Here is a 13,461-nt window from a genome sequence, read left to right as displayed (position 1 = left end):
GTATGCTGCTCAATAGTGTTTGGGATTAGGAGAAAATTTTTTCTGGACGGTATTCTGCCTTCCTCTGAAGGAAGTGGGTGGCAAGGTTATGTTGAAATAAAAATTATTACTACATCCTTGGCAGGTGCTTGGTGGACGGAATTCTTACACATGAGGTCTGGCTTTCTAATAAACTGCAGTAGGAAATGTGTTAGGGGAAAGTACCCCCTAAAGAAAGTGTGAAATGGAGCTAGAACTACAACCCACTAGGACAGTGGAGGCAGCAAGTACCCTTAATAGTCTGCCACCACAAAGGAAAGTGATGTCGTGGTGAAGAGTCTGGTGCCAGTTGAAATGGGGTTGGGGACTAATGTTAGCCCTCTAGCAGTTTGAACAGCTTATAATAGGAAGAGTGACCTGGATGGGCCAAGTTTTTTGCTGATGGTTCCCAGGTTTTGGTCCACAAGTTTTGCTAATGAATCAGTGATGTGATTGAGCTGTGTTCACAGTGGTGTTTTGATCTTCCTGCAGTGTTCAGGACAACATACTTGATAAATGCTAGAGAAATAGCAATCAGCTGTTCTTAATATTTCAAGGGGCTTGTAACAAGGTTGAGAGTATGTCCAGTCTTTGGTACAGTGTCTTCCAAAATATCACACAAAAAAAATATAAACTGGCTTAAATGCGGTGGTGTAAGAAAAATTTGTTGTGGTGCTTACCAGTTCAGTGACTGGACCTGTTGGTGGCTGTGTGATCTGATGAAACCATAGTTAATTTCTCAAACGTCCAGTAAAGAACTTTGATAAAGGAAATTGTTTCTATGGAAATGCAGAGCTGTGCAGGGAATGGCAGGAAGATGTGGCGAGAGGAGAGGATCCCATGGAGGTGGCATCTCACTTTTCTGGGGCTGAACTTCCCTATCTTGAGCAACTCTGTAAAGAGATGATAGAAAAGCCATTTTCACAATGCATACATCAAGAAGAAAGGTCAGACAATGGTCGTACCTGCAGGGAGAGGGGAGTAACTCCTTAATGACCCCCAAGCCCACTCACCCATTTCCAGAAGAATCTGAAGGTACAAACTATACATGCACAAAAGCAAGGAGAATTCTAGAAGCATAGACTGTGCATGATGCCTAATTAGCCTAATGAGTCCAAGTGTCTGCCCAGAAGAGGGACAGGATGTGAGTCAAAGCCATGGGTGGCAGCACCCCTCCAGAGCTGGGCTGACTGGACCAACACTGGAACCAGGACTGGTGAAATCTTTCTTTTTTGTCTTTCTTGCTCTTTCTCTCTCCTTTTATCTCCCATTCTCTATACCTGTATGCCTCCATATAAGGCAAGGCTTCTTGGGGCATGTTTAAAACTTGCCAGCATGTGTTATAAGATCTGCTGCTGGTTAGCGTATGTTGTAAGGTTTGTCAGTGTATGTTATGAAGCTTATCACTTGTGACAAAGGTTGCAAGGCTTACTGACAAAATTTCGTGCCAGTATCTGTTGTGAGCAAATAAAAATTTAGTTTTGTGAATTGAAGAATGTCTGGTGTCCTTTCACCTTAATCCTGACCTGAGTTGGTGAATCTGAATTGGGATGTGACAGGGTGAGGTGCTTCTTTAACAGCCCTTGAATGGTGTGTTAGGCTGGATGACAGCAGAACTGATTTGGAGCTTCCATGCATGGAGATAAACTGTTTCAACTTGGAATATATATTGTGCTTTGTTCAGACTTCTTTTTTAAAGGAGATTTTTTTTTTTTAAAAAAAGGTATCAGTTCTTAAGATTTGATTGTTTCTGAACACAAGTTGGAAAAGAGAATACAGATGCTGTAGGTCACTTTTCTCATGTTTGCAGTCTGTTCTCCTGAGTGTGTTTCCTGTCAGTCTTTCCTCCCAGTCCTTCAGCATAAATTTTTCCAGTCACTCTGCCTTCTTGTTTGCAGGGACAGAGAATATGTGGGGCAAAAGGACCCTTTTTAGCCCACATCCATCGTATATTGAAGATGCCCCACATAATCAGTTTTGCTGAAGGAACTCACCTAGCACTAGTCCTGCTACATCTCTCCTCCTAACTCTTTTCCTTTCAGGCCACCCAGGCGTGAGAATGACTGAGTTAGTTCTGTGCACTGAGTTTGGTGGAACAAACATTTAGGAATTGCCTGTTTTGTTTTTTTTTTTTTTTTTTAATCCTGTCTATCCTTCTATAGTAATGCCAAAACTTGAGTAGAGTTGCCAGTTGCTACTGTAATACTTCTTATTATTTGTTTTCTTCTTCGTTGCTTTGAGGGCTCTAGTCACGGATCAGGACTCCCCTGATTAAACACTCTATTAAACACAGAATAATGTCACAGAACTAAGATGCCCCCACCCATATCCCCCCAAAGCTGGACAAACTTTCTGTTACATGAGCAAGACTGAAATCTTTAAAAAGCTTATCCTAGGAGAAATTGCCGAAAAGCTATTTTGAGATATTAAAAAGCACTTACATCATGGTAGGTGGCCTCATAATTTTTTAAAAACACAATAAATGTATCAGAAACTTTACTAGATGATCAGTTAATAGTTTATAATATAACCTTCTTTCCAAAATAAAAAGAAGATATTTTTACAACTCACTTCCCTCAAAGACTTACAAAGTAATTTTATTTGTTACTCTGTCTTAGGGTGTTGAGAAATTGGGGTGTATTTGTGAGGAGCACTTAGAAGAGCCTGTTTTATTTTTCTTTGGCTCTATGGACTTATCACCATAGGCTTTCAGACTCTGACAGCTCCCTTTTTTGTGAACAAAGGAATGTTACTCTCAAATACCTCAGATGATTAGCTAGTCAGAACAGTAGCAACATCACAGGGAGACAGTATTGCCCAGAAATCAGTAGGCAGGCAGCACACATTCTGCAGTACTGGTGCAACAGACTTCCTACAAGTTTCTTGGCTTTCGTTTGGGGCTGCTGTGGCAGGGTTTTAGCTTGTCCACAGCTTTCATATGGATTTTTAATTCATACCTCTGTTTCAGAGCACATTGTGCTATGCTAATATAGAATTAACAAAACATGGCTTCTGATAACAGACTGAGAAATCATAGAATTATAGAGTGGTTTGGGTTGGAAGGGACCTTAAAGATCATCTAGTTCCACCCCCTGCCATGGGCAGGGACACCTTCCACTAGCCCATGTTGCTCAAAGCCCCGTCCAACCTGGCCTGGAACACTGCCAGGGAGGGGGCAGCCACAGCTGCTCTGGGCAACCTGTGCCAGTGTCTCACCACCCTCACAGGAAAGAATTTCTTTGTTATATCTAATCTAAATCGACCCTCTTTCAGTTTGAAATGGTGACCCCTTGTCCTATCACTACACTCCCCGATAAAGAGTCCTTCCCCACTTTTCCTGTAGCCCCCTTTAACTACTGGAAGGCCACTATAATGTCTCCCCAGAGCCTTCTCTTATCCAGGCTGAACAACCCCATCTCTCTCTTCCTGCCCTCGTAGGGAAGGTGCTTCAGCCCCCTGATTGTCTTCGTTGCCTGCTCTGGACCTGCTTGAGCATGTTCTTCTTATGTTGGGTGCCCAGACCTGAAAAAAGATGAATGTAACCTCCTGATCTAGTACTGGTATCTTAGTGTGCCTTGCTGGTTGCTGCTACTGATGATTTCTCCAAATCTAACATCAGCTGAGATCAGATGCAACAAGATGCAAATGCAGGCTGACGCCTTGTTTAAATTCCTTTTTGATTACTCCAGTTTGTCTCTTATTCTTAACCAGGTTACCCTTGCTTATTCCCCTCACTCATCAAGGTACTTTGCCTCTTCCCTGAATTCCTTGGTATTTCTCCTTCATAGTCTAGTACATAATTTAAAGGGTAGTTTTTTGACAAGTTTTTATGTGAAATAGTACTGAAAAAAATTAAGTAGAAAAATAAAGACCTTCCATCACGTTCTCATCTGCCTTAGAGAAAGACGGTGCTTAATCTCTGAGTACTCACTCCAAGGTTTTGCCAGTTCGAAAAGATATAAAACTGGGCTTTGTAACAGCGAGGGAAAACGGACTGTCTTGAATAGACTTTTGAAGGTATAACAAATGAGGAAGCTATATGTAATTTCCATATACAGAACTCCTTAATATTCTACAAAATAGTAACCCAATCTGGTTTGGCTAAATCTTCTTTTCAGTTTTTTATATTGACGTAATTTTTGAATTTACATATATTATTTTAAAGTTAGTGTGCATTAGACTGTTAGCTCACGCCTTCAAAAAGATTTACAGATGTTATAGTTAAGTCACTGATTTTTCTCTCTTTCAGTGTTGTTATCCATTTAGTTTGCTGTTCATTAGAAGAATGATAAAATTAGTTTTTATTACTTTTTCTTAGTAATTATTAGTTTTTATTAAAATTTTGTGTTTCCATATTTCAGTTTCTGTTTGTTGATAACTCTTAGTAAAACTTTCTTTGCAGGATAATTGTGCAGTGAAATTACTGAGGCTGTATTAAAGTTGATGACTCAGTTGTAATGTGTTAACACTTGACCTGTGTTAGCCAGCAGTGTTGTTGCAAGGTTAGACAGAGGTGTAGTATGAAAGAATTTGTCTATTTGTGTGTGTATGTAATGTATGTTCACAGTTGTTTAGCAGTGGAACATAACCAGTTATCTTTCTGAAAGCAAGATCTTGATAGTGCTTACTATTTTAGTGAAACTTGTGTATTTTTAAAAATACTGTCTTAAAAAATGTTATTATTTTTTGTTTCATTTTTGTATGGAGGGGAATCACAGAGCAGTTTGGGATGATCTCTGGAGATTACCTAGTTTGAACCTCATGCCCAAAGCAAGTCCAATTAGAGCAGATCGCTCCAGGGCTTGGACAGCCAAGTGCTGAATAGCTCCAAGGATTGAGACTGCTCCACTCTCTGGGCAGCCTGTTCCAATACATGATCACCCTCCTAATTAAAAAGATTTTGCCCTACTTGGAATTGCCTGTGTTTCAGATTTGTCAGTGTGCTGTGAGAGGATGAGTAGCAACAGACACAGAGTCTGGCTCCCTCTCCTCTGTACCCTCCCAATAGGTAGAGTAGGATCTCCCTTTTCCAATCTGAACAGCCCCAGTTGTCTCAGTCTCTCCTGAGGGAGAGCTTATGTGCTTCAGCCCCCTAACCACCATGGTGGCCCTCTATTGAACTGGGTTCTGATACGTCCATGTCCGCCTTGTATTGCAGAGCCCTAGGCTGAGTGCAGTATTCCACATGATGTCTTACAAGGGCCAAAGAGAGGGGAAGAACATACCCCAGGCTTCACCCTTGCTAACAGAGCCCAACACAGTTGGCCGCCTTTGCAGCAAGGGCACACTTCTGACTCATGTTCAACTTGCTATCCACTCGGACTCTTGGATTCTTTTCTGTAAAGCTGCTTTCTAGCACTTTATGTCTCAGTCTGTAGAGTTACACAGAGTACCTCCATCCCAGGTGCAGGATTTAGCATTTGTACCTGGACTTCACAGAGTTCCTGACAGCCCATTTCTTCAGCCTCTCAAGGAGGATATCAATAGCCGCCCTGCCCACCAGTGCGTTGGTTTCTCCCCCTAGGTTGGCACCATCCACAGCCTTGCTGAAGGTGCACTCTATCCCAGCTTCCAGGTCTTTAATAAGGATGTTTTAAACACCATGAGCTTGGTCTTTAAAGAGAAAAAGACCTATGCATTTTAAATTTGTAAAGCAGAATAATGAGAAAAGATAATAAACTCCACTTACTAGGAAAGTTCATAATAAACCTCATCTATTATGTGTTCAGGTCTTGTCAATTGTAATTCACTTTAAACCTTGCAATAACTGTTTTATACCGCAGTAGAAAATTGACTGAGGAAGTCGCATGTAAATTTACTAGCCTAGGTGTCTTTAGCATGTTACTTATGACTTGCATAGCTTTAGAAGTAACCATAGTGCTCTATAAAAACATTTCAGCCAAGTACATGGCTGAAACACAGGTACAAACTCATTTGCCAAAAGGGAAAATGGAGCCTGGTTGTGCAAACTTGTATTTGTCATGATCCAAGGTATATTTGTATAACAGCATCCATAAGCAGAACCTCATATTACAGTTTTTTAAGTTTTCTAGGCTTTACTTATGATACAGGCTAGTGGGAAAAGATATTTTTGTAAATGAGTGTTATTTTTTTTAATAAATAATCTCTCTAGATACATCATGAGAATTTTTAGATTTCCGCTGTTGTGACTTGTTGGGAATCACTCTCGTTAATGTTCAAATAAACGGGTGTTTATTAAATCTCGTACTATAGTTATTAGCACTTTTAGAATGTAACTCCTTTCCCACCCCCAGTATAATTTTGACTTTAAAATGTTTGTCATCTGGTGTGAGGTGGATTTATGGGAGCGCAGTAGTTTTAGTGCCTTTTGGCCGGGTGTTTCTGATGACATCACTGTGATCTAGACATAGTGTGTGACTATAGTTGGTTCCAGTGTTAAATAGTTTCATAATTATGCTAGTTTTGGCAGTTCACTTGGAACTTTTTCCCTTCTCTTTAATGAACATGTTTTACTTCTGGGCTTATGAGACAGCCACATGTTTGAGAAATTAATAGTGTGCTCTTAAAGTTAATGTTGAGCAGAAGCATGCAGATACGGAAAGCTTTTGGATATATGTCTACATAGGAATGTAGTTCCTATAATGTCATGGCCACTGTTATCTTCCGGTAATTAAATACAACATTTCTTTATGAAGTATCAGTAGTTGTTTTGAAAAATAGTGTGTGTTCACACTCAAAACACCCCACTGTAGCTCTAAAACATTTTTGATATTTGTGTAATGTAAGGGAACAAATGGATGTTATTCCTGATTAAAAAAACTTTTTTCAAATGTTCAGCCAGGCTGAATTTCTCTTAAGTTGGTATACTCTGTTACTTCATATGGATTAAGTCGCATGGGTATATTTCTGAGGTAAATTTTTGTGGGGTGTTTTGGCACTGTCTTGGAATATGTACATTTTTGTTTTGATTATTTGTAGGTCCAACTTGCTCTAAGCATTTGCAACCATTTTCCATCACAACAAACTTGTAGCTCAGGGAAATATAAAAAGCCTATTGTATTGAATTTATTAACAGGTTAAGATTTGAGACTTACTTTCAAAATCAACACAATCTAAAGGTTCTTTGCTCCTTTCCTTTAAAATAAACAACCCCCCCTAAATCCCAGTGTGCTGGTGTGTATTCCTAACTCTCTGAAAGTGGTAAAAGCTTATTTATCTTTTTTCATTTCATTGTAATACTCTATATGATTAAAACTGCCTAGATCTTGCATGTGATTCATCGAACATCGTTGTATCATGTGTAGATAGAAAAGTTATACTTGAATGTTGTCAGGCCTGATACAGTTAACACTCAAAAATAGAATGCCTTCCTCATCCTGCTGGTGTCCCTTTTTCTTGCAGCCAGCATAAATATTAAAAGGTAAGTGTAATATCCTATCAGATCATTAAATAGTTGCACCGCAGCATTCTGTACAATCTCTAAGTGAGCTCTGGAAGGAAGGAAATGTGCTAATCAAGCTGTTTGGTTGCTGTGACATCTCAGGTTTTTTTCAAGTTCAAAACATAAATAGCAGTATGGTGACTCATCTGAAAAAATACTTTCGTGTACATATGAACTAGTTTCCAAGAAAGAGGATATGGTTAAAGGTTATTTCAAAATAATTAGCTTAGAAGTCTGTGATCTAATTTTTCTTGGTCAGCTGGAGACATGAAGGAGAGGTGAGCTTTTCTGATTACAAAATATACATGTTTATGAAGAGCCTTCTGTCATCCCAGGTTTGAAGATAAAACAAGAGCTTCAAGCTGTCATTATTGCTCAGGTGTGCCCTGAAGAGAGTGGTGGCTTTCTAATGATATTGCACTGTAGTTAGAAGTTCTGAGAGAGTCTTGGAGAGACTCACATTCCTCAATGAAAAGCAGAAGGTTGTCAGAGATAAGAAAGCAAACAAAAGCCCTCCAAACAAAAATTAACCACTTTTTTCATGCATTGGAATGGGAAAGTCCTGTAGGACAGAAATGGCCCCAAACCCATAAATTGAAAAACAGCAAACAGCTTGTTTCAGTAGTATGTTAATGACCAGAAAAATTGAAATCCTTTATGGTAATCCGTCCTTTTAGAAGCAATCTTCCACCCTTCTGATGTATGAATGGGTCTGTCTTCTGCAATTTCCTTCAATAAGTTCAGCCTTCTATTTTTTTTTCTCAAGCTAAGATTATATTGCTCATCATCTTTTTTTCTTATTGAAATGGTATTTCCTTTTTTATCAGAGAATTTCTTTGTGTTCTGTTTTTCTAAATGGGAAGTGGAAGAAACTGTCTCTTAAATTGTTGTTGAAATTGTAGACTTCTATTTGAAATGTATCATTACACGTAACTTTAAAATTTTTTTTTTCTGATATAACATTAAGAAGCAAGTAGTGTGAAGATTCCATTTCATAATTTCTCTGAGATGATTAAAAGTGCCAGATAGCATGCAGGGAAACACATGATCTATCTTGTACAAAAACCCAACACAGTTTAAGCTGTTTGCATTTTGGTGGTTAACAGATTTAAGAATATTATAGCTTTGTACTGCAGTAGTTGAGATTTCTTCCATAAATTCGTCTTTTTATCGACACGTTGTGTGATCCTAGTAGTGCCATGACCCAGAGAGCATTTTGCTCTTTTTCTGCAAGAGACTACATCTGTCAAAGAGGTAATTTGGCTTGGGTAAGAATTTGCTTCCTCTCTAACCTGCTCTTCTAATACACTCTTGGCCTTCTTGCACTTGAGTCTTGTAGTTAAACTGTCATTCTGGAATGTAATGTGAATACTAGTGGAGTATTTAAAACCCTAAATTCAGCTAATTAAGATTTTCTTGGGTCTGTGAATTTCATTTTGTAAGGCTTATATTGCATTCTCTAATTATGAGCCATGTTTCTCACTTCTGAATTCCTTAATATGAATAAGCTATATAGAAGCTCAAGATGAGCAGGTGCCCTCAGTTCATTTATCTTTTCTGAGGCCTACTTTAGAAGTCTGCAAAAATATTTTGCTTTGTGAATCAGCTTCAATTAACTGTATTAGGAAGGACATGACTCTGACTTCTTGGAACCTTCTGAGGTGGTTTCATGAGTAGGCATGCAAGCTCATAAAATTCAGTAATTTCGCCTATTTGTTTTGGTAGTCTGCTCTGTCTCTGTAGGAATGTTTCAGCAGAAATACAGCTAGATGAAATGTATTCAGTTGGAATTAACAGTTAAATGGCTGAGGTTTTTTAAAAAATAGAAGTTACTGGAAGAATCAATTGCAATTGTAATTTTTTTAATGTTGTTCAGCTAGTTTTGTAATAATTCCTATAGTTAAATGTGTGTACAGGATTGAACTGATGGAAAAACAGTAACAGAAGTTTAATTTGCCAAATCTTTGCCAAGACATTCTCCCTACATTCATTTTCTTTTTGTCTGGTTAACTTGGTTGCTTCCTTTTCCTCTAGCAGGAAGACCACGAAAGTTGTGGTTCCAGTTCAACAAACCGCAGCACCACGGAAAGCATGAAATCAGCAGTAAAACCACGACGAGTTCATCAGTCTGCTTCTCCTGACCCCGATTTACCTCCAGGTAATCCATAATTTCAGAAGCTGGATTGTATTTGAGTGATAGAAAATTCCTACATTTCATTCAGGTGGCCACAGTGTCTAAGTTAGACTTATATCTCTGTCCACCTACAAATCATATAACGTTGAGTGAAATACTTGAGTATTCTAAGACAGAACCAAGTTGCAATAAAACATAGTTAAACCTTATGTCTTTTCTTTCCATTTTGTTAAATCCTTAAATTTACAGAATTTACTTATAGTGCAAGATAGATTAGCATGAGAGACATAGGGCTAGTATGTTAGATTTTATCGTCTGCTGCTCTGGTTCTCCTCTTTCAGATCACTCTGTTTTCTACTCCTCATTAAATGCTCAGAGGTTCACAGTAGGTTCTTTTCTTGTATGTTTTCAAACATCTTGTTTTCAGATTGTTATAGTAGTTCTAAAGGTAAGGTTTTCTCTTTGAGAGTAATAATTTTGAGAGATGTTTCTTATTGCATCCTGTATCTATTGGTAGAGATATTCAGCACTTTTTTTTTCTTTTTTCTGACATGGAATTTGTCTCAGTTGAACTTGGAGATATATGCTATAAAAATGCCTAAGGAACTACAGATCTCATTACTATTGTATCTGAGTTTGCACAGAAATTTGAAGTATAGGGTGCTGTTCTGTGCAGTAGAATTAAATTGGAGAGTACTGGAATGAATTGCAGTTTGCCTTCTGCAAAGTAGTTGCATGTAGTTTTAGATGGGTTAAAGACAGGAGTTGTGTTAGGCCTTTTTTCTGTCTTTTGCTAACAGGAAATTTATAATTGCCTTGAATCAAAAGAGAACACTGACATTTAGTGTGTGGAATATTATGTACTACAGAGTATTATCTTGCATTGGAATGGGTGCTTGAGGATCTACATCCAGAGGCCCTCCTAAAGCTCTGAGACCCAATAAAGTCTGGTGGCTTGGAATTGCAGGACTCCTGGCATCCACCGTTTGCTACCATGGACAGCGCTTCGGCTCCAGCGCTGCCTTTGTGGGTTCTTTGGGTCTCACCTGTGAACAGGAGTCAAAGGCTTACCAGCCACCAATTGCATGATTATGTTGCCTTCAGGGACAATTTTAGGATTTTGGTTCCTCAAGTTTCTATCAGTGTTATCTGTGGACCTTCCAGAAAGGTGTAGTCTTAGCGAAAGGCTGGAGGTCTGCTTATTGTAATGTTGACCTCTGATGAAGTGAAAACATTTCAAAAGACGTGTTTCCACAGATCCAGATGCAACACACAATTGAAAATTGGCTTGTGTGTTGGCTTTTATGAATATATTGTGGTTCTTAATGATTAGTGTGCTTGTCCGAATTGCCCATATTGTATTTGCAGTACTGTAACAAATTATTAGGTCTGGTGCCTTCTTACATTACTATTGGATGGATTCTGCAGGTGTATTTTGTGCTTCTGTGAAACTGTAGGGTGTTACCATCTCCTTCATTGTCATCACATTCCTTCTTTGACTTCATAAAGTATGTTGGTAGGGAAGTCTAATGATTCAGAGAGCTTTAGTGAAATCTTACCTTATTCAATGGACTGTAAGTTACTTTCCATGTCACTAAGTTTTCTAAATAGTCGGTTTTGGTTTTAGTTTTTGATGCATAAATAACACTGTTTAATTTAGAGGTCCTATGTGGTAAACAGCCTCCTTACAGGATGGTTAGAGGCCTCCTTATAGGAAGATTTTATATTGTGGTATAGGATATGGCTTTGCTAAGCTTTAATTTGCACATCCTTGATTTTTCTAAGATGTTGAGTCATCTACTTAGACTTGTTTTAGTCTTTGGAGGAGATAGGTATTATACTACTGTTGTAATTTGTTGAAAGATTATTTGTCCTTTAGTTCTGCTGTGTTCTCGGAGATGAAGCTAGGCAGAGATTACCTAAAACTGTGCCTTTGGTGACAATAACAGTGCAATGAGCACTGCTAAACTTAAGATGTGTAGATGTGTCCATTCTGATGATACTGATTCTGTTGAATCAATAGGCTACTCCATGGACTATAGTGCTACAATATTTTGGAGGGTTGGATCTGACACTGCATTTGTAGCTCTTTCTGCATCGTATGGCCTGCCATATTCTGGAGAATTTCCAGAATGTATAAATGTGGATTTTGTGTGCACCTCGGGAGAGAATTTACCCCTACAGATTTTCTGATATTTTTAGTCACTTCATCGTAGAACACCTGAATTGTAGTGGCAAAGATAGTCATAGTTTTATATTTAAAAGTTACAGGAAGAAGCAACCTCCACCTGTTTTCTTCCACTTGTATTTAAAACAATCTTTTTTTTTTTCTTTTAAAAATGGTCTTACACGAGAACTTGCTGATGCTTTTATTAAATGTTTGGGATAGTAAGAATTACAATTTAAATTAATTTTCTTAGAAGACTGATCATCAGTCATGAGAATCTGATTCTGTTATATTTGAAGATAAACTTAATTAGAAAGTTGGTACCTGTATTGTATTTTTAACAATATGCTGCACCCCTAGTTTGGAAGAGTCTTCTCAGAAGTGTGAAACAAAAGTTTTTTATTAAATCCGTGACCCCTGTTTTATTTGGAATATATAATTCTGCTCCCTTTTTTAATGCATTCACACAAAAAAACACACAGATGAAAGCATTGTTGCTCTATTCTTGCATACTGCTGGAAATGATCAGTAGAACTCTCTTTTCTTCTGCTATGATGCTGGATTTGTAATGTTTTTGTCATTCACAGCAGGAAAATGTAAATTATATTGACTTTGAAAGACACATGAAAGCGAAATATTGAAAAGCTTTGGACCTGTGGAGGGAGAACTTCACTTTCTTCAGTGAAATTAGTTGCTTTCTTTAAAATTATAATTAAAATACTTGTTATGATTTTATAGTTGCTAGTTATGTAGTCTGAAAAATACTTTTATGCTGAACTTAAGCAACTAAATGCTTTGTGCTGGCTTCCATTTGTATACAGGTCAGTTTACACCACTCTAGTGATGAATATGGGTCTCTTATGCCCCTTATATATAAATAATATATCTGATTTTCTGAGTTCATATAACCTAAAAATATGTTAACATTTTAAGAAGTCAGTGAGAAAAATATTGAAAACAAGTTACACCACATATTTTTCAAAAGTTTTTTTAGATTGATACGCTAAAAAGGTAAATTTAGGTTACACTGAAAATCTGACAGTACTAGGCTGTCAAAATTTTGACTTTTACTGCAGTTCTGGATTTTTTTTTTTCACAGTCAATGGTCTAAAACATTTCTCAGATTTTGTTTTAATACAATTACAATCCTGTAAAGATGGCAGGAGATACTAAAGTGCTATTTCTTCGTGCTGGAACTTGCTTTGCTCAAAGGGTGACATATGCTCTTGAATATGTGATGTATTTTATAACTAAGGTTTTAATATTGAATTACTTTTCAAACACAGAAATGTACCTGATCAGAATCAAATTATTCTGCTACTGGTAGTGGAAAGCATGTTTTGCATTTAATAAAAGGGTGATCGGAGGCTTTGAATGCTAAAAAAGGAAAATGTTTTATGTCAGCTGTGTAAATTTGCAGTTGTGGAGCTCAAGAAAATCACTTATGTAATGGTAAAATGTTCCATGTACTCTAAGGTGAAAAGTAATATTTGGGTGTGAAAATGATGAATAGCTAGAAAAAGCAGAGTAGAATGGAAGTAGCAACCTGAGTCTCCTCCTTCTGATCTCATAGTGTTTTGATATTCATTTAAAGTTTTATTTGAATTAAAATAGTTGATATAAATGTTATTTAATGCAGGTTTTGCAAAACTGCTCTCGAAGCTTGTGGATTTAAACCTGTATCATTAACTGGCTTTTTTCAGTGTAGTTACCAAACTT

The 13,461-nt window shown here is 37.7% G+C and overlaps 1 protein-coding gene across 2 annotated transcripts in view; it reads left to right on the top strand.

Annotated features, from left to right (window-relative positions):
- VPS13B (vacuolar protein sorting 13 homolog B) overlaps positions 1-13,461 on the top strand; it is a 482,028-nt gene that overhangs the window by 37,151 nt on the left and 431,416 nt on the right. Inside the window, exon 4 of one of the 2 annotated variants that reach the window (XM_074898647.1) lies at positions 9,479-9,599. In XM_074898647.1, the coding sequence (XP_074754748.1) occupies positions 9,479-9,599 (121 nt within the window). Of the gene's footprint in view, positions 1-9,475; positions 9,600-13,461 lie in introns of both variants that reach the window. The other variant, XM_074898646.1, reaches the window with a different exon arrangement.

This window comes from Athene noctua, chromosome 2, assembly GCF_965140245.1.
Source record: "Athene noctua chromosome 2, bAthNoc1.hap1.1, whole genome shotgun sequence".
Taxonomy (NCBI): domain Eukaryota; kingdom Metazoa; phylum Chordata; class Aves; order Strigiformes; family Strigidae; genus Athene; species Athene noctua.
This window is presented reverse-complemented; position numbering and strand designations above follow the sequence as displayed.